We start from the raw sequence: 25,667 nt of genomic DNA, 5'->3' as shown, positions 1-25,667 counted from the left end.
CCTTTCTACCTCCATGAACATTTCCCCAGACCTGTCAAAGCCACACTGTGTCCCAGAGCCCAGTCTGTTGGTTGCCATCCAGGGCAGAGGCCTGGCTCCAGCTGAGCGGTGGTCAGGGGACGCAGAGCTCCAGTGCAATGTTGAAATATTGCTTGAGCTAAATCAAACCAAAGGTCAGCTTTCCCAGACAAGCATAGAAAACACAATTGCATTCAATTACAGAATGCCATGTAATCCCACAATATCAGGCTACTTTTTAAAAAGCTTGAAATGTAACCATCAAACAATAGTGCTGTATGTCTCCTGCCTTTCCTGTGTAAGATTTTTTTACCCTGTGGGTGGTAAAGAGCAGCTTGGGAATAGACTTTGCATCTCATCGAAAGCTTCGTGCTTCTAACCCTCAAAGACCTCTGTTGCATGGAGGTGCTGAAAGGCAATGTTAAATTGACTCTGTCTACAGACAAGGTTGTACAAGGTCGTGATGACATTTTGCAATAAAAGATTTTAATGCATAGTATATACTCATTGCACACAATCTCAGGTCATATAGGGATATACTCACATAGGTATGCTTTGTATGTTTGGTGCTGTGTCATGTAAGGGTGTACTAACATAAATAGGCACTGTATGTTTGGTCCTATATCATATAAGGGCCTACTCAGGTATGCACTGTGTGTTCCATCCCGTGTCACGCAAGAATATACTCACATAGGTATGAATGCATTGTATGTTTGGTCCTGTGTCATAGAAGGGTGTACTCACATAGATGTGCACGATATGTTGAGGATGCTCCTCCAGTACCCTCTCCTCTTCTTTTGCTCAACTCTCCCTCTCATTAATTCTCTTTATTTTCCTAAACAACTCTGCTTCTACTTTTATGTCATACATACATGGTTCTATGTTACATACATGATCCTATGTATCTGTATCAAATCTAGGACCCAAGTGAGAGAAAAACACAGACTGTCTGTCTTTCCGAGACTAACTTAATTTGATTAGTATGATTATCTCCAAAAGCCATAGCTTTGTTCTTTGTGGCTGAAAATGTTCCACCCCTTCCTCTGTTGTTGGACACCCAGGCTGGTTCTATAACTTAGCTATTATGCATAGAGCTTCAGTGAATGTTGATGTGTATGTCTGTCAGTGTAGAATTTTACATTTTGCGTGGAATTTTACATTTTGCGTGGACTCTGGAATTTGGTTTTTTGAAGCAGCATTAGCAGATCAGTACTGTCCCCATTTGATTGATGAGAAAACTGAGTCTGAAAAGGTTGTGTCTGTTGCTCGGTGCCACAGAGTTGAAACTTGGGTCTGGGTCTGTGAGACTTGAAGTTCCACATCTTTCCACCATACCATGATGCCAGGTTGCTGCACTTCAATGTGAGGAAGCGTGGGTGACATCACAACTTTTGATTTTAGAGAGTAAAACAATGCGTGTAGTTTCTTTCCAGTAGAGTGGAAAGAACTGGGGTTGTGAAATCAGCGTGGTTGGGTTTTACACTGTGACCTTGAGCCAACTGCTCCCTTCTCCTGTCTGTTTCCTGGTTTGGAAAAACGAGGATAACAACAATGCCTTTCTCGGAAGCTGTTTTCAGAGGTTCTGGAAATTGATCTGCATAATGTGTCTGAGGCTTTGTAAATACGACTCGGTGTTTCCTGCCACAAAGTGCCACCGCGTCCTGGTAAATTTATTAACTTTAGACGTTAGAAGAAATCAGGCGATGGACGCATGATGTCTACCCACAGTTCTCCCTAAACCCGCCTGGAGAGAATCCCACCTCAGTGTCTGACTTGTGCGTTCACCTTCCTTTCCTCCCCCTGTTCCCTAGTCTGTCTGTGTGTCTTTATCTTTCTGTCTCTCTGTCTCTGTTTTTCCATCTTTCTCTCTCTCTCTGTGAAAATGTGGAGGCTAGAAGTTGATGTCAGCAGGGGTCTTCCTTGCTCTCCACCTCATAAATTGACTTGTGCTCCCTCACTTAAACATAAATTGAATTGTGCTCCCTCACTTAAACATAAGTTGACTTGTGCTCCCTCACTTAAACATAAGTTGAATGGTGCTCCCTCACTTAAACCCGGGACTCACCTCTTTGGCTAACTTACCTACCCAGCTTGCTCTAGGGACCCTGTCTCTGTCTCTAGTGTACCTCCTGAGCTACCTCCCCAACCCCTATTCTCTGTAATTTTCAAGTCCCCACAAAATGATTCTAGACCTGCATCCTGTGGTGTCTGGTCTCAGTCAGTTAGAGACAAGTCATGCCTGATAACTGGTTTTAACTCTCCCCTCCCCACAGACCTCCTCACCTCTGCCCCTTCTGCTGCGTGATTCAGTCTTTCCTGTCTCTAAATCATACTTTGGTGGTTTGACCTTTCTCTCCTTTCTCCTTCTGTCTTTGGAGCACCTTCTCTGCTTTGCACCCCTCTGGTCGTCACAAAAGACTCCCTAGGAAGTGTTTTCTTATCAGCTGTTTCCGTGTTTTCCCTGATAGTGGCTTCCCTTTCTTGTTTCTCCTTAGGTTCAGAACTCTTCTGGGCCAATGTTAGTAACTCAGCATTACCTTTCATTTTCTTATGAGCTGTCTCTGCCAGCCTGCATGTGGTCACCACCTGCTGGCCAGGGAGAGCCACAGCCTTCTCTGGCTCCTTGTTACCATTCAGACACTTACTAGATGACAACCAGTCCTCATTCCAGGGGCTTCTAGCAGCTTCTCCCACTTCCTTCTTGTCAGCAAGACATGCATATTGGTTTAGCTCATTCTAGCTTTCATAAGAACATACCCACGGCTCTGTAGTTTTACATCATAGAAACTTTTTCTAAGGAGCCTGGAAGTCTGAGGTTGGGGTGTCGCAGTGTCATTATCCCTCGTGGGCTCCCCTCTTCTGGAGGGGGAATCCCTTTACTCTAACTTGGTAGAGTTAGAGGAATGAGTCCACCCTTCAAGATCTAAGAAAATAAAAATAAAATTATATTATTATGTTTACTTTTTATGCTTATGAGCATTTGCTTGCATCTATGTGCGTCATCTGTGTATGTGTGTCTTCAAGCTTTTTAAAAAGGTGCTTCAATGAAAGTCATAATCCCATCCAAGAGGACTCTGCTCTGATGACTGCTTTACCTCGTAGGCCTCTAATTTTCCAGCATTCTTATCCTGCCTTAGTGCATGGATCTGGGGAAAGGTGTCCCTTCTCATCTTGTCTGATTCTCTAATAGCAGACAGGGCCGCTCTGCCCCCTTACTCTGTACACATCTCCTCTTAGATAGCGAGGGCAGGGATTATGTTGTGTAATATCTCTTTTGTTCCTGCCTTTGGGACACACTGAATAGTTTTATTCTTTTGAATTTAGCACTGGTATTTTGGTACAGTAGACATTTAACTAATGCACATTTACTGGCACCAAATAATTTAAAAAACACAAGTGTCTAAAGTTTCACTACTTCTGTTGGTCCAGAGAGAAGATTCTGGCATTGCTACTGTTTCCCCCAAACAGTTCAAGGTGTATAGCCATGAATAGTCAAGTCTTTTGTTTACAAAATACAGAGGCTCAGAGGACCTGAAAAGTGACTTCCGAAGTCCATAGAACTGGAAAACCCTGGAATTGCAATATGGCACAGTTCGTAAAATTCCAAAGCTGAGCTTTCTGAAGTTTCTTGGAATTCTTCAGAAAGCCTTCAGGGTAGAGAGAGAAACTTCTTCAGGGCCCCATGACTGACAGGGAGGTCTTATGTGTGTGTACCTCACAATCTGGCCCACCCTCGTCCACATTAGCAGTTACCCCAGGGTCTAACCACCCAGCTGCCTCTCCTCTCCAGAGTACCTCACAAAGCCTTCTGGAGACATCTCACCCCTGAAGAAAGCACAGCCCTGCATCACTAAGGAAACCCAAGAAACAGATCCCGTAAAGCTGGGCATGGTGTCATGCCTGTAAATGCCTGCACTTGGGAGGCAGAAGCAGGAGAATGAGGAGTTCAAAGCCAGCCATGGCTACACGAGACTCATTCTCAACAAAGGAACCAAGTAACCAACCAACCGAGAAACAGGTGTGATTGTTTCCAGCCCCTTGGTTTCTGAAAATATTTCTGTCTTGTTTATAAGACTAACCATGTAGGCTAAGTAAAACCACAAGAATGCCATCCAGCCCCCCTCACCCCCACCTCAAGCCTTTGCTCACTTGGTAGAGCCGGGGCTAGGAGACCCCAACCCCACCCCTACGCTACCCTACCCTGCTGCCACCCCAGGGGGTCCGTTTGAGAAGAGTGTGCAGGCCAGGGATGCTGGTGTGTCTTTTGTCTACTTCTCCTTTTCCTCTTTTGCTGCCTCCACCCACTTCTCAAGCTGCTGATTGCTGTGGTTCCCTTTTGTGGAGAGCACAAGACTGCAGAGATCTTGAAACTGAAGCTGGGGCTGGGAGAGGGCACTGACCGAGAGTAACCCCAGCGGCTGGTGCCAGGGCTTCCCTCCTCCTCCTCCTCTCTCCTCCCTTCTCCCTCCTCCTCTGCTCCCAAGCCTGGGGTCCAGCAGGCAGGCGGGAGAGAAGGGAAGGAATACTTCTTTGGCCGGGAAGACCCCCAGGGTTAGGGCTTCTCTTCACCACCCGCCTCTATCTGCCTGTGATGTTTCCTTAGCTTGGGCGCAGAGGCCTGACCCAGATGACTAACTAGCAAGAAACCCAGGATTGTGTCTCACTCTTTCCCAGCCCACGGATGCAGCTCATCTGTTTGTTCCTTTTAGACGCCAACCTCTGATTTTGTTGGCCCTTTGACTCCCCTTTGCCCTGCTTCACTGTGCCCAAAGCTCCAGGGACATGGTAGGTGGTTGTTTGCCTCTCAGGCCAATCAGGAAGCTGGGCTCAGCAGCTCAGGTGCTTTGGTCCATGCTAAAGGGATTGCAGTGAGAGAACGCCTGTGGCCTTTTATTGCATACAGCTTTCTGTCATATTCTGTGACAGTGATCACACCTTCTCATGTAAATACTCTGAGCTAGTAGGCTCTTGATCTTGTGTGACTCTGTGTGTGTGTGTGTGTGTGTGTGTGTGTGTGTGTGTGTGTGTACATACTAGGCCAGAGGTCAGCTATGAATTTAGGGTCTCTCACTGAACCTGGAGCTCACTGATTTGGATATACCAGCTGGTCAGCAAGCCTCAGGTATCGGCCTATCTCCACCTTCCCAGCACTGGGATTGCAGGCATGTTCCATGGTGCATGACTTTTTACCTGAGTGTTGGGGGCGGGAGTTCAGTTCCTTGTGCTTGCCCAATAGGTATTTTATTGAGTGGGCCGTCTTCCCAGCCCACTGTCAAGTTTACATTCTTAATCTTTGCTTTCCACACCAACCTCTGAATGTTATTCGTTCCATTTTATTTTTAAAACATTTTTTGCACTTTATGTATCTATTTGGTATGTATTGGGATGGGGTGTGAAGGGAGAGGACAACTTGTGGAAGTCAACCCACGTGGGTCCCAGGGATTGAGATTGGGTCACCCAGCTTGGTGGCAGGTGCTTTCCCTGTTAAACCACCTTGTTGGCCCTAGCTTCATTTGACGTCTAAGAAAATTGAGGCCAAGAGAGACCAAGGAAAGGAGCCAAGTGAGGTTCATAGTCGCCGAGGTGGAGAGTGGTCGAGCTGGTATTTGAGTCTGGCCTTTCTGAAGTTCACAGTCACAGAGGTAGGGCATGGCAGAGCCAGATGTTTGACACCAGCCGTTCCGATATCTGTCTCTGGTGCTGGACCTCTTGGGCCCTGTGTTCCTCTCAGAAACATGGAAAATAGTTTTTCAGAGAACATTTTCCCCAACCACATAGTCTACAGAAGTCAGGCCCATGTCAACTCATTTGGTTAAGAGTTAAATGACTGAGTGACTGTCTTTCCCAGCAAGTGTTCTTTGTCTTCCCTAGAGTTCCTGCTGTGTTACTACTGGTCATCTACTTGTGTCTGTCCTATCCATTGTCTGGCGACAATGTGATCCTTCTTGTTGATTCTCTAGAAAATGTTAGGTCTATTATTTTTGTGTTTTTCACCATCCCCATCCTCCTTCCTTCTCTCTCTCCTTTCTTTTTTGTAGTACTGAGGATTGAACGGGGTGGGGGGTGGGGTGGGGAGGGTTTACATGTTAGAAGAATGTTCTACCCCTGAGCTATTTCCCCTGCCCATTTCCCCCTTTTCTTTGTGAGACAAAGAGTTGTTAAGTTGCTGAAGCTGGCTTTGTACTTGTCATCCTCCTGCCCCAGAGCCCCAGAGAGCTGGGTTATAATGGGCCTGTGCCATCAGGCCTGGCTTTTATTCATTTTTTTCACAAAGTTCTGAATAGACACTTGAGTGAGCCTTGACCTTTCCTTGTACGCAGTATCAGCAGAGGAAAAAAAAAAAAACGGAAAAATAGTTCAATCCCACCTGGGAACTCAGCCAGGCAAATGCATAATACACACATAAATCTGTGTGCACACACATGTGCTCACACAGACTCATCTTATCAGCCATGGATTTGGCATCCCGATGTTCTTGGCAAAGTCCCTTCTCCGTATCTAGTCTGAACACAGCAGCTCAACTAATGAGAACAGCGGAACAGGATCATATGAGCAGCTCTTTAGGGAGTATTTCACTCAGCACAGGCATTCCCCTGACTTGCACATACCTCTCTCACTTAACCCTCACTGTCGATCCAGGGAGATGGATGCTATTGTCATTTTTGTTGTTTGTTTGTTCACGTATTTGTTTACTTATTTATTCTGGTACTGGGGATGGAGCTCAGACTTTATGCCTGCTAGGTAAGTGCTCTAACCACTGAGACACACCCACAGCCTTTTAAAATTTTTTATTTTGAGACAGGGTGTCTCTCACTGGGTTGCCCAGGCTGGCCTTGAGCTCATATTGTGGACCAAGAAGACTTTGACTTTGTGGTCCTCCTATTTCAGCCTCCTGAATAGTTGGGATTGCAAGCGTGAGCCACTGTGTCTGGCTGTGTTTCATCATTTAATTAACTTGGCCTCCCTCTGTTTTATTTTGCTGTGCTTCCAGCTGCTGTCTCCCAGATGCTTCTCCTCCTCCCTTGGGCTGATGAAAACAAGTAGGTTTAGGGATACTCTCGCCATCTTGACTCTGTTTCACTGTCATGTCCTGAGTGGTCTTTCTCCTTCCCACTACAAGATGAATTTATGTCTTTAAAACTGGCCATTTCCCAGGTCACATCAGCTTATTTTACATTCATGCATTTGTATCCATCTACCAACCCATCCATCCATCTACTCATCCATCTATCTATACCCATCCATCCATCTACCCCCACCCATCCATCTCTCCTTCCATCCATCATCTACTCCCATCCATCCATCTCTCCTTCCATCCTTTCATCCATCCTTTCATCCATCCATCCATCTATCCCCACCCATTTATCTCTCCATCCATCCATCCATCCATCCATCCATCCACCCATCTAGTATCTTCACGCAGAAAGAATAGCTGTTTCTGTCATCTGGCTTGGTCCGTTATTTTCATTTCCCTACCCAGCTAGCTGTATAATGAAGACAGAGACCAGCAAGGACAAAACCACTCTACTTCATCCTTATACCGTTTCTTTCCCACATCTCTTTTTTCCCTCCTACTCCTCAGATCTGGAGTTTTGTGGAATTTGTTCTCTCTGCCTCTTTGTTCATGGACATATATTGAGAATTTACTGTGTATATACCCCCTGAGTACAGAATTTCTGGGTGCCTGCCATCATGAGAGGGATTGTCTTCACCCCACTAAATTCTAGGGGTGGTTGATTTGGTCTTTTCTACAACTGTAACCTGATTTCCTCCATGATATTCTTGCAGATAATTTCATCTTCTTCTGACTGCTTTTACGGACTGTCTTCCTCCGCCGGCTTTCTCCCCCTTTCTTCTGTTTTCTGTAACTTGTGTGTCTCTTCATCCCTCTTACTAGTAACCAAGAAAACCCCTTGAGGGCAGAGCTGTGTTCTCATTTTTTTCTGCACATTGCATGTAGTGTGTAGCAAAGCCAAGTAAAAGAGCCGTTTTAGTGACCATGAATCTGTTACCATTAATAAGCACTGGTCACCAGTCAGTTACTCATTGCTCTGGTTTATAAACATCTCTACTCTCCAGGTCTTCAAAATGTAGGTTCTGTCATCTTCCTTTATAGATAATACTTGGCTTCACTAAGACATAGTGAACCTTCTTATGGCCACACAGCTAACTTACAGCAGGACACACTGCTACATTTTGGGTTTTGTGGTTCCAAACTCCTTTTTGCTCATATAGTTTTGTTTCTGAGGTATATCTCTTTATGTAACCATGGCTGAAACTTACTCTGTAGCCCAGGCTGGCCACTATTTTGCAGTCCTCTGCCTCCCAAGTACTGAGACTACAGGTATGCGCCACCACATCCACCTATTTTTTTCAAACTTGACTGGAAATTTTTTTTTTTTTGTTTTAATGTCTGAGACCCAGTCCCTATCCCAAGCCATTCTGGTTCATTGCTCTGGGGTGCGGCCTAGGCTTTGTGAGTTTTTTTAAAGCTCCCGAGTGGGTCTAGCAGCATCCACGGTTGAGGACCAGCATACCACACGCTTTTGCCTTCCTGTGTGTATATGAGTTGCAGCTGTTGGTGGCGATGAGACAGTAGAAGATAATGTGTGTATAGCCACGTGACCGGACTGTAAGTTTGAGTTGTTTGGAGCCAGGGATCTTTGGCCCTCCCGGCAGCTTCCCCACCCAGCTTGTCTGCCACACCATGCTCCTGCACTGCCAAGGGCAGTTGACTGTTTAATCGGCTTCTTGGTTTCTGTGTCTCATCCAGGGGATAGGCAGTTAGACTTTGACCACATCCAGCTGTTTTTTTTTTTTTTTTTTTTTATCTCTAGAGCCTGTTGTATCCTCCAATCCTGTTGACATAACAGGAGCATCTTATAAACATGCCAAGCACATTTGCTGGTCTCCAGAGTGTTGCTGGGTGACTGAGACCCATTGAAAGTGCAGCCTGGGTCAGCCTCCCACACTTCTGCTGCCCCGAAGGGAGGGAGCTGCTCTCAAGTGTCTGTGTACTGCTGTGGCTTTGCTTAGGAGGAATTTGTGTTCAACTTTGGTTCCAGAGGGTTCCAGAGGCATCTTTTGACCCTCATTTTATAGGTAAAGTCATGGAAGTTTAAGTAGGTCAAACAATCTGGTAAATAAATGGATATAGAACCCAGGTTTTAGATTCCCAGTATGAGTGTATGTGTGTGTGTGTGTGTGTGTGTGTGTGTGTGTGTGTGTGTGTGTGTGTGTGTTTTATAGGGTATTGCAATACTGAGCCCCAGTTCTCCTTTTTTAAAATTTAGTTATAAGCGTGTCTGGCTTTCCTTAAGCTTCAGCTGAAGCCATCTACTTCCCTCCCTCCCTCCCTCCCTCCCTCCCTCCCTCCTTTCCTCTTTCTCTCCCTCCCTTCCTTCTTTACTTCCTCCTCTCTATCATGAGAATGCTGGGGTGTTCAAGATGTTATTGTTCTTGGGAACACAATTCTAGTGGTCAGGGTTCTTATTTATTCCTGGGCTGTGGTCTAGGGATGGTCCTGACATCCTTAGCCTCTTCCTGGACCCACTAAGCAGAAAGATTCTTCTGGAATCTTTCTGGTAATCTCAACTAGTACTTATTCGACTGTCATTGATAGCAGTAATTCTGTGTCAGGCCTAGTTCTAGTTATTTGGAACACTGAGATAAAAGGCATTTTGTATTCTTATAAGCAGAGTTTAATGCAGGCAATATTTAAGTAAAATAACATGTCATAATTTATGGTTCCTAGACCTAGTATACTGGAAGTGTCAAGACTGCTTATTAAAATGAAGATTTGTGAATGGTCTCCCTTAGAACCACTGGTTTAGAATCTGAAGGGATGAGACCTGGAGACTAGTTTTGCATGCTTCCTAAGTGAGTCTTAGGAGCTCTGAGGCTTGGCAACCACAGAATTGCGTTCACTGGTACTAGTGTGTGTCTTGTGTGATGGAAAGAGCAGGCAGATGACAGCTTGCTGGAGTGCCGATTTCAAGGAGGAGCACTCACAGGCCTATGACCAGCTTCTGGGTGTCATGAGGAACCGTAGGAAAGAACCACAGAGGCGTTGAGGAGAACCGCTTCTTATCTGTTCATTCTGGAGCTCCCTGAACTTTGCTCAAGGCAGAGTTGCTCAGGCGTCTTCTGATGCCTGGGTCATTTAGATCTTGTGAGAGCCTGCTTGGGCTGTTTTTTCCTCCATGTTGGGAGACCCTTTGAGATCCCAGGATAAACCCCTGTTCCCATCAGTACACCCTGTATTTTTGATTTCAGATGAAACCTCTTTCTCTTTGGGTAAGTGATCTGTAAAGTTTGCCCTCTAGTGGTCAGATTGTGTGTGGGCCTGTGGGCCACAAGTCTGCAAATATAAATTGCAAAAAAAGAATTCAGGTTATTAGAAGTTTAGAGTGGAAAGAGAAGAGAAATGTAGTCAACAAAATAAGGCAGGAAAACGATGGTGTCGCGGAGAGGGTCCCACCCAGCATCTGCTCAGAATTCCCTTGCTTCAGAGCCGAAGAACTCGAGGCTCAGAAAGATGTTAGAAATATTCAAATGGTACCATCCTATGTCGCTCCTACCAGAGACTAAAATTCTGAATTCTTGGCCAGTGCCTTTTCTGTTTCATGACACTGGGCTGAAACCTTTCCTGAATGCACTTGGAGAGCTAATTGCTTAATGAGAGTCAGTGTGAAAGCTTTCAGAAGTCAATGCATTTAGCAAAGGGTGGTTTTTTTTTTTTTAAACATGTTTACATATTTTTCTCAGTGTTTGGAGGAACTGGGATTTGCATCTCTGTATCCCATGGCCATGTCTGTAAAAACACCTGGATATGCATCAGAGGTCACCCCAGTGATTCTTGAAAGTGTGGTCCCCATACTGGCAGCATCAGCAACACCTGAGAGCTTGCAAGATGTGCAGATGCTCCGGCTGTGTCACAAGCCGCCCGAATCAGATGCTCTGGGGCTGGTGTGCAGCAATCTAGGTGAAGCAGCCCATCAGGCGATTCCGATCCACAGGAAAGTTAGAGAACCGTTGCCTGCTGGTTCAGGAGATTAGCCCCTGCAGCTTGTGGAAATAAGGCTTTCAGTATTTTCAGTTCTAGCTACATGGCAGGGCACTGGGTGGTCAGGAGCAGCACGGATCGTGTCACAAATCTCAGGCAGGATGGATGAGATCATTTTAAAGGTTTGGATTTTCAGTTGTAAACAAGGAAAGACCGAGTGTGTAACAACACTGTTACACTGTTGCAGTGCCGGAACACACACTGAGTGTGGCTCAACATGTCACCAGAAAGTAATCTTTCCGTGTCTTTCCCAGTGAGACAAGCCCCTGTAACTCACTTCTCAGTGTATGTAAGCCAGAAGCCTGTGGTCACCCATCCGTTTAAAATGAAGCAATCAATATTCTATTCTTCTCCACCTGCCCCATAGTGGTTGGCCTCCCCCTTTTTTTTGCTATTAACTGTAAACAAAACACCATTTTTCAATAGATTTGAAGCTCCAGGATTTCCTGGTGGACAATGAAACCTTCTCTGGATTCCTTCATCACAACCTGTCCCTCCCAAGGCCCACTGTGGACAGCCTGCTGCAGGCTGATGTCAGTCTCCAGAAGGTAAGCTACTACCTCAGTTACATCAGTGGGCCTGATCACTGTTATATTGTTGGCTTGAAAAATAAATAAATCCCTGTCTTTGAAACAGCTGTGTAGAAAGTATTAGAGCTCACATCTATTTTTGCCTCACTTTATACTACCTGCTCTGGTTGTCATGGACAAACCCTGCAGTGAGGGGAATGTGTCGCCCAGCATCAGGGCTGGCCAGCTTGTTGAAATGAAGTTGATTTTGTGTCTGCCCTTTGGCATTGTAATGACTTCCTCCTAAAGGGGTTTTATATATATATATATATATATATATATATATATATATATATATATATATATATTTTAAAATGTAGTTTGGAAATAAGAGCCAAAGGTGTGGATTCTTGAGCTAGAATCTATCACAAAAGATTAAACAAAACACCCAATGCTTCATTTGAAAGATAGAGAAGATGCGTAAGGAGAAGTCTATTAAAAATTTAAGTGTAATATTAGTGTTTACATAGAATTTTCATTTTAGGGTCCTAGAGAACTTCCCTGGTATCATTTATTTTCATACATCTCCTGGGTAGATTTTTTCAAAGCTTTTTCTTCACTTCATTCTCTAGCAGAAAAGAGAATTGACCCCATACATGGCCTTATGCCTCTAAACTGGCTTGACTTTACAGTAAGCAGAGGTAGTGGGAGTGTTTATACTTGAAGAGATCTTTGCTTCACATGGCTGAGAATTTTTAAAATTAGAAAAATGTGCTTGCTGCATGCTCTTATGAAACTAGGAAAATATGCCTTGTGTTTACCAATTGTGTGGTTGGGAGGTGGGCCAGAGGCAGCAGGCTTTTGAAATCATTGAGTTTAGCATAATTTCCATTGTCCCCTGCCAATTTCATATCTGTTACATGCCATCAGCTTAAACTAAGAGGCATCCTGGGCAGGTCTTTGCACCGTAATTAGAGTTTCAGTGTTGTGGGGGTTCTTCATCACAGCATGGTGACGGACTAAAGACTGAAGTGTACTTGAGTATCTGGCAGTAGGTGAAAAATTGAATGGACACCGTGGAGGGTCAGATACTCTGCAGTGTTTACAATCTGCGTGGGTGCTGAGAGGCACTGGGTTCATCACTCACGTTACTCTACAGGGCTGCTCTGTGACCAGGGTGGACTGTATCCGTTTAAACTGATAGAGGGGTTGGTGATGCTGTAATAAGGAGCCCGAATCATTCATTCATCCATACAACAAATGCTGTTCTAGTGCTATGGATGCAAATATGAGCCCCATAAACAAAGGCAGCTCCATCTTATTCCAGAGCATTCCGTCTGCTGGATAGTGAGGCTCAGATCTGTACCTGGAAAGGCTAACTAGGTAGAAGTGTATGGCCAAAGAGAGGTTCCCTGCTGGGTTTGCTATAAAACAGACAGGAATGACTTAGAACTGGTCGACCAAAGAGTTGATAGAGGCCTGCTTTTTCATGTTCATTTTTGGGGCATTCCTTGAACATAGTTCTCTGGATTTGTTAAATATCTATACAGATTTAGGGTGTAATTTTTTTTTTCATGATTTAGCCAAATTTCAGTGTCCAATGTCATAAATTCCAGAATAGTTAGGATGACTTTAATGGTTCCAGGGGTTTAGACTCTGGGGTTCCATTAGCTGAATCATGTGTTCCAGTCACATTGCAAGAAAAGACTTGCATTAAGTATTTCCCTGTGCTAGAGGGGACAACAGCGTGGAGATACTGAATCAGGCTTCCAGTTTTGAAACGTGTAGCAGATCGTGCCTTGATTCATTCCCTGGTTCGGTAAAGAGACCTCACCCCTGGGGTGACTGTGATGGTGCTCTGCTTAAGATCTTCCAAGCTGTGTTGATGTATGTTCCCCCCAAGGCTCCCAGGACCCAGCTTCCAGTCCTGATAATCTATTCTCCTCTCTCTTTACATGAAACCCTTCCAGGTATTTTTGCAAGGCTACCAGTTACATTTGGCCAGCCTGTGTAATGGATCAAAATTGGAAGACATTGTTCGGCTTGGTGACCCGGCAGTTTCTGCCCTTTGTGGTTTACCGAGGGAGAAGCTGGATGCAGCAGAGCGAATGTTGCGTTACAACATGGACATCCTGAAGCCAGTCGTGGTGAGTGTGGACATGCTCTGTGCAGAAGCTTCAAGCACTGCTGCCTTGGAGATGTGAAATCTTTTCCTGGGCAACGTGACTTGTTTTTGTAGAAGCTTGGGGCTGGCTGGGACTTGGTGATATAATTTAGCCCAGTTGTATTCTGAGTGTTCTTTCAAATTCAGTCCGTTTCCCAAGGGGTGAGTTGGAGAAGAATGTTCTGGGTGTGGCTGAGTCCAGGCCCATGGTCTCTTGTGCCTGTTGCAACTAGAGAAGACCTATTGTTCATGTTTTTAATACTATATTTCTGAGGAGGAGTCCATTTGAAGAAACACACTCTCTCTCTCTCTCTCTCTCTCTCTCTTAAGAAAAGAAAAAGTCTTGAAGTAATTAATAGGAGATGACTACCAACAGAAGGGGGAGATTGTGGTTAGATAGTGAAACATTGGGATTGGGCTCATACAATGACAAAAATGTATTAGAAAGACACACTCTCAAAACAAACCATAACCAAGGAATGCAAGTGAGCCTAGGTGTGTTGGTCTTCAGGGTTATGTCTATAGAAATTCTAGAATAAATATTTCTGTGAGTTTTCTGAGATCTCTGGCAAAATGCCTCTAATCATATTCTGCAACATCCAGCACTCTGTTTTCTAGTTTACCAGAGAAAGCTATTGTGTCAATAGGTTCTCTGAAAAGACATTTTCTTCATTATGCTGTAATCATGTTGAACTCTGTGAAGCTGGATTGCTTTATAGAGAACTCTGCATTTTTAGGGGGGCCTAAGATGATCAGTTTCTGTCAGGATCCTGAGCCTACTTCATACTTTGGAGTGGGCTTTAGAAATAGCTCAGTGTAGACTTTCTGAACTGTAAAGAAGTTCTTGCATATGGCTCAATTCTGTGACTCTAGCTGTTGCCTGAGGCATAGTTGGTAGCAAAACCATGGATTTCTTCTAGGTGCTTCTGTGGTGTGTACACATGCCAGCTGTTGTCAACAGCTTAATGTTTCCATACTCCTGAAGTAGTTGATTCTGTTTCAGCGTTTTAAAAGCTACCAAGTACTTGCTTCGGTGGTCTGTGATTCCATTGGTTATTGCTTCTATCACTATAATTTCCAGCAAGTTGTATTTCTTTATTGGAGACATTTGTAAATGCTCCAAGCAACAGCCCTACATAGTTAGATAAATGTACTGCTGCAGATCTTGGCAGACTGTCAACATTTTGTGAGACCTGGAGAGGGTCAAGGTCATTATAAATGGTGTGAAAGGTGTGATATGAAATCATGCTTGGGAGCTGCTTTACTTTACTATAAGATATGCAGGTAAACATTTGTCCTTCAAATTTAGGAATGATGAGTTATTTTAGAAGACACAGTAATTGATTCTGGTGCCCATCCATTTGCTTTCTCTTCAGTTTACTCACTGAACACCTGTAGTGTTTACAGCCTAGTAAAATCCCTCCTCTCTTAGAGTGTTGGGACTATTTTTAAAATAGAATGACACCGTGGCCCTTATCATCTGTCCATGAACAGCTCAGGTTTCAACTTGAAATTGTCTCCATTTGGGCGGGCTTGCAACACCAGGGAGATTCAGACCTGTCAGCTGTGTGACATCCTCTTTTGTTACGTCCTTGTAGCTTAGTAAGTTTATGAACCAGTGTTGATTAAGATGGCTTCAGTGTGCCTACTGCATGTCTTCTGGGTGGAGAGTGTCTGGAATTCTGCTCCTGCCCCATGGCTTCTGCTGAAATCAAAACATGGGGCTCTTGAAGTAGACTATAGTGAGTGATCAGGATTGTGCTGTGTGTGAAAATGTTTTGGAAGATGCCTCTGGGATGGAATGTCTTTCAAACATTTATAATGTTATTTATTGAATTCATCAATGCCTTAATTGGAACACCAGGACTGATACTTGCTTTATAATAAGTACACTTTTTCTTTTGCTGCTTGGCTGAGATTTAAACATTTCTCATGGTCAGTATAGGCAACCTGTGCTGTTAATTGTGCCAATGGGCAGTTAATTGTGCCAAGAACTTACAGTGAGCACAGCAGCCAGATGCATGACACAGTATCATGGAGGAAGACTGTTTTGTTTATATGCATTTCTGTACCGAAAGTGGCTCATCAGAAGAGACATGTTTTGAAATATTTTCCCCTCATGTGAGTATTAGCTTTGGTGTAGATATTTCCCTATTTTTCAGCCAAAAATATTCTGACTCTTTCCCCTGGGTCTGCTCCAGGCTATGGGTGATTGGACAACATAGGGCAGTGTTGCAGAGTTAGAAGGGCCTTGCTTGAGATCATTGAGATCTGGATTCAAATATTGGTTCAGCTTTTTATACATGTCATTGACTTTGGAAAAATTATCTTAGGCTCTACAAGCTTCCACTTCTTATTTTATATGGAGGTAATATAGTGTACCATTTATTATGATTATTTCTTTTATATATTTCTGAATGTATATATATATCAAGGGATTGGCACATACTAGATGCTCGACAAATCGAAGTTGATCATTTAATTGATACAAGTAATACAAGTTGCATACTGAAAACAGTGACTGAAATTTAAATGTTTATGATGGTTAGTATATGGTTTATGCTGGTAAGACAGATGTTTCCTTCTAAAGATCAGTGTTAGGAATCAGAGACAGAATAAATAAAGCAATCCTGAAGAATACATCAATGAACAATGACATCGTTGGTCCAGATATTGCCAAAAACCCAAAACAAAACCACCAACCTCCAGACTTACTCATTTACTGAACAGTATTTATTAAGTGTGTCTTATGTCAGAATTGTTCTGGGTACCCTACTTACTAGGATAGATTGATGCATGGAACTCCGTCTGTAGGGTGAACTCATAGAGGTCATGAACATAGTAACAATACTGAGTGTCCATAGTGTCTGGACTGTCAAGATGATAACCCTTAGGACCACCTGGCAACAACTTGGATTGTGTCCCTGGTCATCGGGGTGGATTTGGCTGTGCATGTGGACTAGGTAGAGCAAGTAAACATCCTTTCACCTTCTCTGAACCTTTCTTAAGGTCCTTCCTGCACTTCTCCCAGAGAGAGGACGGAAGTGTATGTGAGGATCTGTCCCCCTCCTCACTCCAGCCTCCACTTCCCTTAGCACTGTCGGAGAGAGCCATGGTATTGGAGCAGCAGAGTTGGCCAGAAGAATTTCTTTGCCTCAGTTGTCAGGGTCCCTGCTGTTGCATTGGCTTTATTTTTCCTGTTGCATCTGTGACAAGGTACCTTATACACAGGAGCTTAACAGTGCAGGCGTTTATTAACTCACAGTCCTGAAGGTCAGAAGAATGGATCCCTTGGGAGCACATCTAGGCTGAAGCCAAGGTGTTGGCAGGGTTGGGCTTCTGTTTGGAGACTCTGAAGACAGATGCGCGTTTGGGCTTGTTGAGGGTATCAGCTGAGTTCAGCTCGCCACCGTCGTGGGCCTGAAGTCCCTCTTCTGGCTTTCGGCCTGGGCATGAGTTTTTGCTTTTAGAGGCAGTACGGTCTATCTCATCCTTTTCACACATCTCTGTTGAGCACATGGGCTGAGTCTCTTTCACTGTGACTTTTGCCACATCTCTTTGTCTCCAGGCAGAGAAAGTTCTGTGCTTTTAGGGCTGCCGCCATTAGATCTGCTCATCCACGTAATCCAAGATGATTTCCTTGTTTTGAGCTCCACATACCGAATTACCTCTACAAAGCACATGTCCCGTTATGTAATGTAGTCAGGGATCCCAGAGAGTAGGGTGTGACCATCATTAGGGAGTAATGCACCTGCCACAACTACCTCTGATTGGAGAGTATCTTTCATTGTTTCTTTGTAATGCTCTCTAAGTGCCCTGTTGTTTTTATTGATCCCTCGTTAGGTCGCTGCTTTTTTTCACTCATGCTGTGGTGCATGATAAACAGTACCCGTCCAGGGCTCTGATGCATGATAAACAGTACCCGTCCAGGGCTCTGATGCATGATAAACAGTACCCGTCCAGGGCTCTGATGCATGATAAACAGTACCCATCCAGGGTTCCCATGCACAGTGGGAAGCAGAGCATCTCTTTTTGAAACATCCATCCAACAAGATCTGACTGTTTACTGACTGTCTGCTCTCTGTGTTGCACTTGGTTTAGGCACTGAAGTCCACTCATGGGCAAGGCAGATGAGATGCCTGTGGAGTTTTCATTCCAGTGGGCTTTGAGGACCAATTTCAAATGCTGAGTCATAATACTTGAGAACTTTATGGGTTTGTAAGTGTGGCCGAAGTGAGGCTTGTCCTAGATAGTTTGGGGCTCTGGTTCTGGTTCACTATAGTCTTAGTGATGTGGGAATGGTGTCTGGTTCTTGAGGTTGGAAGGTAAAGCCCACAGATTTATCTCATGCCAGCAGTACCTTGGATACTGCACACATGACTGTGGGTAGATTGCCTTGACCTCTGAGAATACCTTCTGCCTAAAAGGGAGAATTCTGTCTCTGTGGAACGAAGAACTTTCTTCAAATGCCTTGTGATTCATGCTACGTATTCCCACCAGGGCAGAACTTGTTTCAAATGTTAGGTTACTTCAAGGTTCCCAGAAGACCAGTAACCTCATAACTGTGTTGTCTACTTTCCAAGGTACAGATGAGTAATGGGTGAGCGAAGCTTCCTTGTCCTGAAGATCTGAAGGGTCTTTGGTGGGTCCATTCTTGACTTTTGTAGACAAAGACTGAAGAGTACCGATGGAGCTTGGTATTATCTTTAGATCTGTGACTTTTCTCCTTTTAGGCTGTGTGTGTGTGTGTGTGTGTGTGTGTGTGTGTGTGTGCGCCTTCATGTATTTGGGTACATGCATATATGTGTAGGCATACATGAATGTGTATATGGAGGCCGGATATAGATGTTGGAAATCATTCTCTTGCACTTTGTCCAGTGAAGAAGGGTCTGCCATTTTGGCTAGTCTCACTAGACAGCCTACTCAAGCAGGGTACTTGGCTATCCCTTCCAAGACTGGAATTGCAGGCAGGATGCCACACCCACCTGATATTTATGTGAGTTCTGGGGATCTGAACTCCAGTTCTCATGCTTCTATCATGGGCTCTTTAACCACTGAGCCATCTCCTCAGCCCTACTTTGTGATTGTTCAGGGCGCAACACTCCAGCATGTTCCATGTAGCATTTGGCTTAAGGCATTTCCGCAGGTTTTTGTAGAGGAGAATTTATGTAGGTTTTTTTATAAGGGAGAATTCTTGCTTTTTCTTTCCTTTTGCCTGAAAGATTCAGACATTTATGGAAAGTACTAGATTTTATGAACTTTGTTTGATTTTTACCATCCACCTATTTATACACTGTGCTTTTTGTCTTTAAGCAACTGTGGTCGTCATCATTTGGTGTTTGGTACAGTGACGTGCTGTGATGATTTATTCTCAGACTGTGTGTTCATCTGCACAGAACTGAGGGATAAATTGGTGAATTTAGTGTTACTAAATATGACTGCTCAACTCGTTTTGTCCAAACATGTGTGCCTTAATTATACCATGTTTGCTCTTGAGAAGTACTGTAGTTTCTAAGGTAAAGGCCTGCTATTAAATTATGCTAATAAGTGTATTGAACTGTGTTTCAATAATTGAAGCATTTTAATGCATGAGACACATTTAATATAAAAGTTAACATTTAAATTGTTGAATTATTTTTAATAGATTAGTACCTTCTTCAGACATGAGGCCAATCATTCCCTGTTTTAATAAAAATATTAAAATGTCCCTCAAAGGAAAGCTTTGTTGTCATGGAAATAATAGGCTGTGTTGGGCACGTTCAGGGTAGTATGGCCGTAGATGTCATGGGAATATTAGAGCTGACTGGTTTTCAGTTCAAAGCTTTTTTCAAATTCTATTTTGTGTGTATGAATGTTTTGTCTTAATGCATGTCTGTCCACCACGTGCATGCCAGATGCCCATAGAGGCTGGAAGAGGACATCAGATCCCCTGGGACTGGAGTTACACAGGGTTATGGCTCCTGTGCTGGTACTGTAGGCCCTCTGAATGAGTAGGAAGTGCTCTTAACCACGGAATCATCACTCCAGCCCCACGTTTAAAGTTTATTAATCCTTAATCTAGGGTCACATAAGAGGGGGGGGAGTTAGAGTTACATTTACTTTTAAGGGAAAGGTTGTTATTGTTAGGATAGCGTCTTGATAGATACTCCAGATTGGTCTTGATCTTGTGACCCTCTTGCTTCAGACCTGGGATTATAGACAGCTGCTACAATGCACAGCTCTGAAGGCAAGTCAGGTATGTACCAGGGATCATCTTGTAACATGCATTTACAAGAGACATACAAAATTACATACTATGTTAAAAAACACCATTCATGTGTAAGTACATCTATATTAATGATAGAGTCCCTGAAAATTTTGAATGTCAGATTTCTGTAAATTGAAGATAGTTTTCAGTCGCATTTTAGTTGGAGGGTCTGTCCTGTATTCTTATTTGACTATAATTTAGGATGCATTGGTGATAAATAATATTTTCCACTTCGTTTTATATAGTCATTATCTAAAAAAAAAAAAAAATCGGTTCCGCCAGTATTTATTGAGCTGGATCAGTACTATGAGCAGGGACAGGGAGGCAGTAGTGTGGAAGGTGTATTGCTCTCTGAATTTCTGTTCTGGAAGAGAGGAAGGGTCAGGATGAGTCAGGAAAGGTGCAGTTGCTGTGTAGCAACAATAGATGCTAGGTGCTTTGAAGGTCCTATTGACCATCTAACCCAGGTTAGGTTCAGTAGGTTAAAATGTCTTCTATTTAGAGGCCTAAACAATGGATGTTGGCCAGGTAAAGAATAGGGAATGTTGCCAAAAGAAAACATGGTATCTGCAGGGTCTGGAAGGGAATAGGAAGAAAAGGTGATATATGGGGAACCGTGTATCACTGAGATCATTCAGGGTGGGCTGGACTACTGATGGGGTGATTGACAGGAGGAGCAGTGATGAGATGTGATGTTGGGGAAGGAGACAAAGTCTATCAGAGGCAGACTGTGTGAGCCATGTCAGGACACTGAATGTCATCTGTAGATCAAGGGTAAACCATGGCAGGTTCCAGAGGTTAGTGAGGGGGATGCACAGCAGAGCACTTCTGGGGATTTGCATGGCTTTTGAAGTAGGATTACACTGGCTTGCTCCTCTGAGATGTGTCTCTTCCCCTTTAAGCTTTTCTTCTGGAAACATCTACTGAGTGCCTCATTGTGATATGCTAACAAGTGTGCACTACCCTGTGTTGGGGAAAAAAAAAAAAGAAAGGAAGAAACAGCTCAGAAATGAAAGCCAAGTGGACTTTGCTAGGTTCTCGACTTTGAAAATGTTTCAGTCTTCACAACATAACTGTGAAGCTAGATGGGATAGAAGAAGTGATGATGTTATCAGTTAGACTCTGAAAGGAAGGGGACACAATAGCCTTTGTCATTTGGGAGCTTTTAGGAAATATTGCCCTGATATAATTAACACGTGTTACAGAAAATGGGTGGAAGTCTTTGAGTAATAAGGTAAGAATTTGTGAATAATGTTCTATGATATTATGGTATTTAGTTATGATCTAAATATATCGAACAATACATGAATTCCCGTTAGGCTAAATAATAGAAAGTACAGTCCTTAACTAAATGTTTTATTTTTCTGTACTCCTTTCTTTACTCCATGCAAGAAAATACTTACTGTGTACAATAGGGACTTACTTGAATTCATAGTCAAGAGGATGTCCCCAGTCAAGAAAAAAACAATAGGAATTCCGAGCTGTGCATTACTGAGTACTTGGAGTGCATTCCTGGAGCTTTTTGGAGCACTGTTGTGGCAAACTTGGCCTTCATCAAGGAAGTGCGAGCAGGAGGTCACAGTGAATAGCAGAAGAGAACACCATTCTGTGTTCAAGTTTCAAGGCCTGATTTATTCCTTTGGTTAACTGTATTTAATGGAGTTAGCTGCCTTTTAGATCTCACGTGCATTCTACCCTTCTTTATCCCCACTCTGTCAGACTTCCCCCTTTATTGTAATTGTATTGAATTAAAGAGAAAATTAGGAAAAAGGAAAAACAGAAATATCACCAGTGGGTCACTAGCCATCATTCAGCCAAACTTACTTCAGATTGTAGTCAAGACTTAAACCGTAGATGCCATGGCTGCCACTTGTGTCACCCAGTTCCCTCAAAGGCACCCCATTCTGAAGTTGCATGTTTTTATACGTTATACTGTATATGTTTAAATTCTGTCAACAGCAGTGCGTAGTATAGGCTTGCATGTGTTCACATGTATATGTGTGTGTGTGTGTGTGTGTGTGTGTGTGTGTGTGTGTGTGTGCAGAGCTGCCCATTCTTTCTCGTGAAGCCCTATGTTTTTGGAGATGTATCAGTGTTGATTCATGTGGATCTAATTCATATTAACTGCTACCTGGTATTCTATTTTATACTAAAGTTTTAAAAAAAATCCCATTATTCTAGTCTTTGACTTAATTTTTTAAGGTCATTTGTGGTATCATTTGATACACAGACCTTACATTTAAAATGTAGATCTGCTTTCTTCATTTTGGTTGGATCCTTCTTTTTTTTTTTTTTTTTTTTTTTTTGAGACAGGGTTTCTCTGTGTAGCTTTGCGCCTTTCCTGGATCTTACTCTGTAGACCAGGCGGGTCTTGAACTCACAGAGATCCGCCTGGTTCTGCCTCCCAAGTGCTGGGATTAAAGGCATGCGCTACCACCGCCCGGCCGGATCCTTTTTTATATTAAAATTCTTCCTTACCTCAAGTTCATAAATAATATTTTCTTTCTCTAATTTGTTTTAAACTTTCATTTTTCTTTCAGCTCTTTCATCTGCTGAGAATTTATGTATAAATAATGAGGTGAGGTGGAAAACATGACTATCTAACTGATCCAGGAGGAGTTATCAAATGGCTTATCTTTTTGACTGTCAGTTTGAAACATGTCCTTCTGCTGATTTCCATCAGCACCATCTCTGTGTCCTGTAATATCCAAGCAGAGAAAAATAGAACGAGGTCTGGAGCAAAAAATATTTAGATAACCCAAGCTTGGGACTGATGCTGAATTTGAATTGTGTGCGTGTATTTTAATTAGCTCTATCACATCCGTCTGTGCCTCCAGCACCAGTTTGTATCAATTGCAGGTCGCTGATATTGTTAAAGTATACTGAACATCTGTTTAAAAATCATTTTAAAATGACATTTTATTTGTTTGTGTGTGGCACTCACTTGCCATGGCATACGCGTGGAGATCATAGGACAGTTTGTGGGAGGCGGTTCCCTCCTTCCACCATGTAGGTCCTGGTGGTCAGATTCAGGTCATGAGACTTGGCAGTAAGCTCCTTCACTCATCTCATCAGCCCTGAGTTGTTTTTAAAAAACAACCGTTGTGAAAAGGTCTGCACATTGGCATTATTATGTATGGATCGGTTTAGCCAATAGGAGGCCAGGACCCCAGTGCATCTGTTAAGCCAACAGACCAAAGTACTGAGTATTGGCAGTCACATCGTCTCCTAAGGGCCAGTGCTTATGGCAGAAGTAACCAGGTTCTTGTATTTGCATCTCATTCCACTCAAGGGTTATGTAGGCAGGTGCAAGCTTCATACCTACAGTGTTGAAAAACAAGGAGAATAAGTTTACCCCAAACTGTCCGAATTAAAAACCAGACAGAGGGAAAATCACCACTTATAAAGATGCCAATTTGTTTAGATGGAGAAGCCACATAGGGCTGACTGCTTACTGTGCCACTGAGGATAGAAATAGCTCTTGCACTTGGTGTCTTGTAGACCTGATTGATTGACGCAGGGCAAAGCACAGAGGCAGGATAGCTGTTGTCTTGAGCTCTGGGAAACTGTCTGCATTCAGGAACAGCTGGCAGTAAGATTTTGGAATGGGGAGATGAACTTGTTTATGCTTGTGAGGGCTTACTGTGTGGCAAGCTCTCCTCAAAGAACTTAGTAGGTGTCTTTTCAGTGTTTATGAAACACTGTGATGTGCAGGTATTACTCCTCTGTGGCAGAATAGCCAAGGGTATGGGGACATGGAGAATTTGAGTTACTTGCCTAGGGTTCTGTAGACCTCAAAAGAGAAATGTACCCACCTACATTTCAGATTTTAGAAAAGCATATAAGGTTGGCAATTTTGTTTTGTCTAGTTTATTTTTGCTTTATAGTTCTGAACATCGTTTATCGTGTTAAACACAAAACCAGTTTACCGCCCATCGCTTCTGATTGGGACCTATCAGTGTGTAAGCATTTCCTTGACTATGGAAAACCACAGGTTCAGCTTCTGCTGGGCTGATCTTCAGTTATAAAGTGAACCTGAAGAGAGAGAGTGAAAACAGCTACCCACTGTTTCTGAGCTCCTGAGTCCCTCTCTCTGGAAGAAATAGCCATTGACATGATCTGGGAGGTGTATCACAGACATCCCTGAGTATGGCGTTTATGGGTGACCACAGGTCCCTGGGAGGACTGAGTGTGGGAACTGTGGGACTTGATTCTTGATAAGCCCTCCCAGTGGAGCCCGTGTGTCCAGCTGCAGCCCATTCTTTCATAGGCAGACTTTCTTAGCAATGTGCGTCCAGGACTGTGTCAGCCGCTGAGATTATGATGATCATAACTCAATACTCTGTATTTGGAGTTCACTTTAAAATAACACATCTAAAAATACAGGTAGAGGAATGTCTCCAAGGCTGTTCCGTACAGTTAGTCCTGTCTACCTCTGCCCCTTCTGTGTAGCTTCAATGTTACAATTTCACAGCAATCCCTGACCTGACAAGTGTTGTCAAAACAGTCTGGAACTCTCTAGGTGTTTGTTACAATGCTGAATAAAATAAAACAGAATCTGTAAAAAAAAAAAAAACCAAAAAACAAAAAACAAAACAAAACAAAACAAACCCTGAGAAATGCTGCATTTCCCCCTGGACGTTTTCTTCCTGGTCCTTCCTTCCTAGTCATGGAATTGAAGTTGGACTTCCTTCTGCAGCTATTCTGGTTTCAGAGTTTGTGGGTTTCCCTCCTTAAGTTTTATGTCATAATTTATCTTTCCTTTAGGTCTAATTAACTATTTTCTCGTGTTTGCTGTGCAGCTAGGTTATGTATCACAACAACTAAATACATTAATTAGTGAATACAAGGTGTTGACTAACAATATAAAAACAGTGTTCTGTGTTAAATTTTCAGTGTTCAAAACAGTGAAAATAGTGCTGACTCAGAAGAGCAAAAAAGATAATTCTTCTCTTGCTTTGGTTATTGGTGAATTTTTTTCTTTTCTTCCTTTTTTCTACAAGCCATCACAGACTTTTTTTCTCAAGGCCATGCCTATAAAAATGTGGCTTGCAGAAATGTAGATAGAGTTGGGACTTTCTGGTCAGAACTCAACACACATGCATGTGCAGCACACACACACACGTGTGTGCCTGTCTGTGTGCACCACGTGAGATATTTTTGTATGTTGTCTGTTCCACTAGCTTTGAATTTGTATTTCTGCAATCACTCATCAAAGAGAACTCCTTATCTGAAGAAAAATAAACACGCAGGCATGCAGTTAGAGTAATTGTACAGTGTTCTCTGGTTTGGTTAGAAGTTGGTTTCTTGTTTTTTAAATTCAAGATTGGGAATGGTTTTGATTTACTTGTTTATTTTCTATTTAGAGATTTCAGCCTTGTATTTGAGCTCAGAGACAAAGAATTTTTGTTCCTCCTCTCTTTCCAGAAAAGTCTAAACTCCACATCTCTCCCGACCCACCACCTGGCTGAAGCCACCAAAACATTGCTGGACAGCTTAGCGGGGCTGGCCCAAGAGGTGAGTTGTGTCCTTTCAGCCAAGTGAGCAGACTAGCTGCTGTTGTTTTCTTTAGTTAGTTCTGAGTCTGGCTAACATGGTCCTTTCCCTTTGAACGTCATATGCTATGCTGTTAAATTTTAGAAGCACAAGTAATCTAAAAATTAT

At 43.2% G+C, this 25,667-nt stretch overlaps 1 protein-coding gene across 1 annotated transcript in view; it reads left to right on the top strand.

Moving 5' to 3' along the window:
* Nucleotides 1-25,667, top strand: part of Abca1 (ATP binding cassette subfamily A member 1) — a 121,729-nt gene that overhangs the window by 41,061 nt on the left and 55,001 nt on the right. Inside the window, exons 6-8 of the mRNA XM_059254355.1 lie at nt 11,510-11,631; nt 13,563-13,739; nt 25,431-25,520. Coding sequence (XP_059110338.1) covers nt 11,510-11,631; nt 13,563-13,739; nt 25,431-25,520 — 389 coding nt within the window. The remainder of the gene's footprint in view (nt 1-11,509; nt 11,632-13,562; nt 13,740-25,430; nt 25,521-25,667) is intronic.

This window comes from Peromyscus eremicus, chromosome 2, assembly GCF_949786415.1.
Source record: "Peromyscus eremicus chromosome 2, PerEre_H2_v1, whole genome shotgun sequence".
Classification (NCBI taxonomy): domain Eukaryota; kingdom Metazoa; phylum Chordata; class Mammalia; order Rodentia; family Cricetidae; genus Peromyscus; species Peromyscus eremicus.
This window is presented reverse-complemented; position numbering and strand designations above follow the sequence as displayed.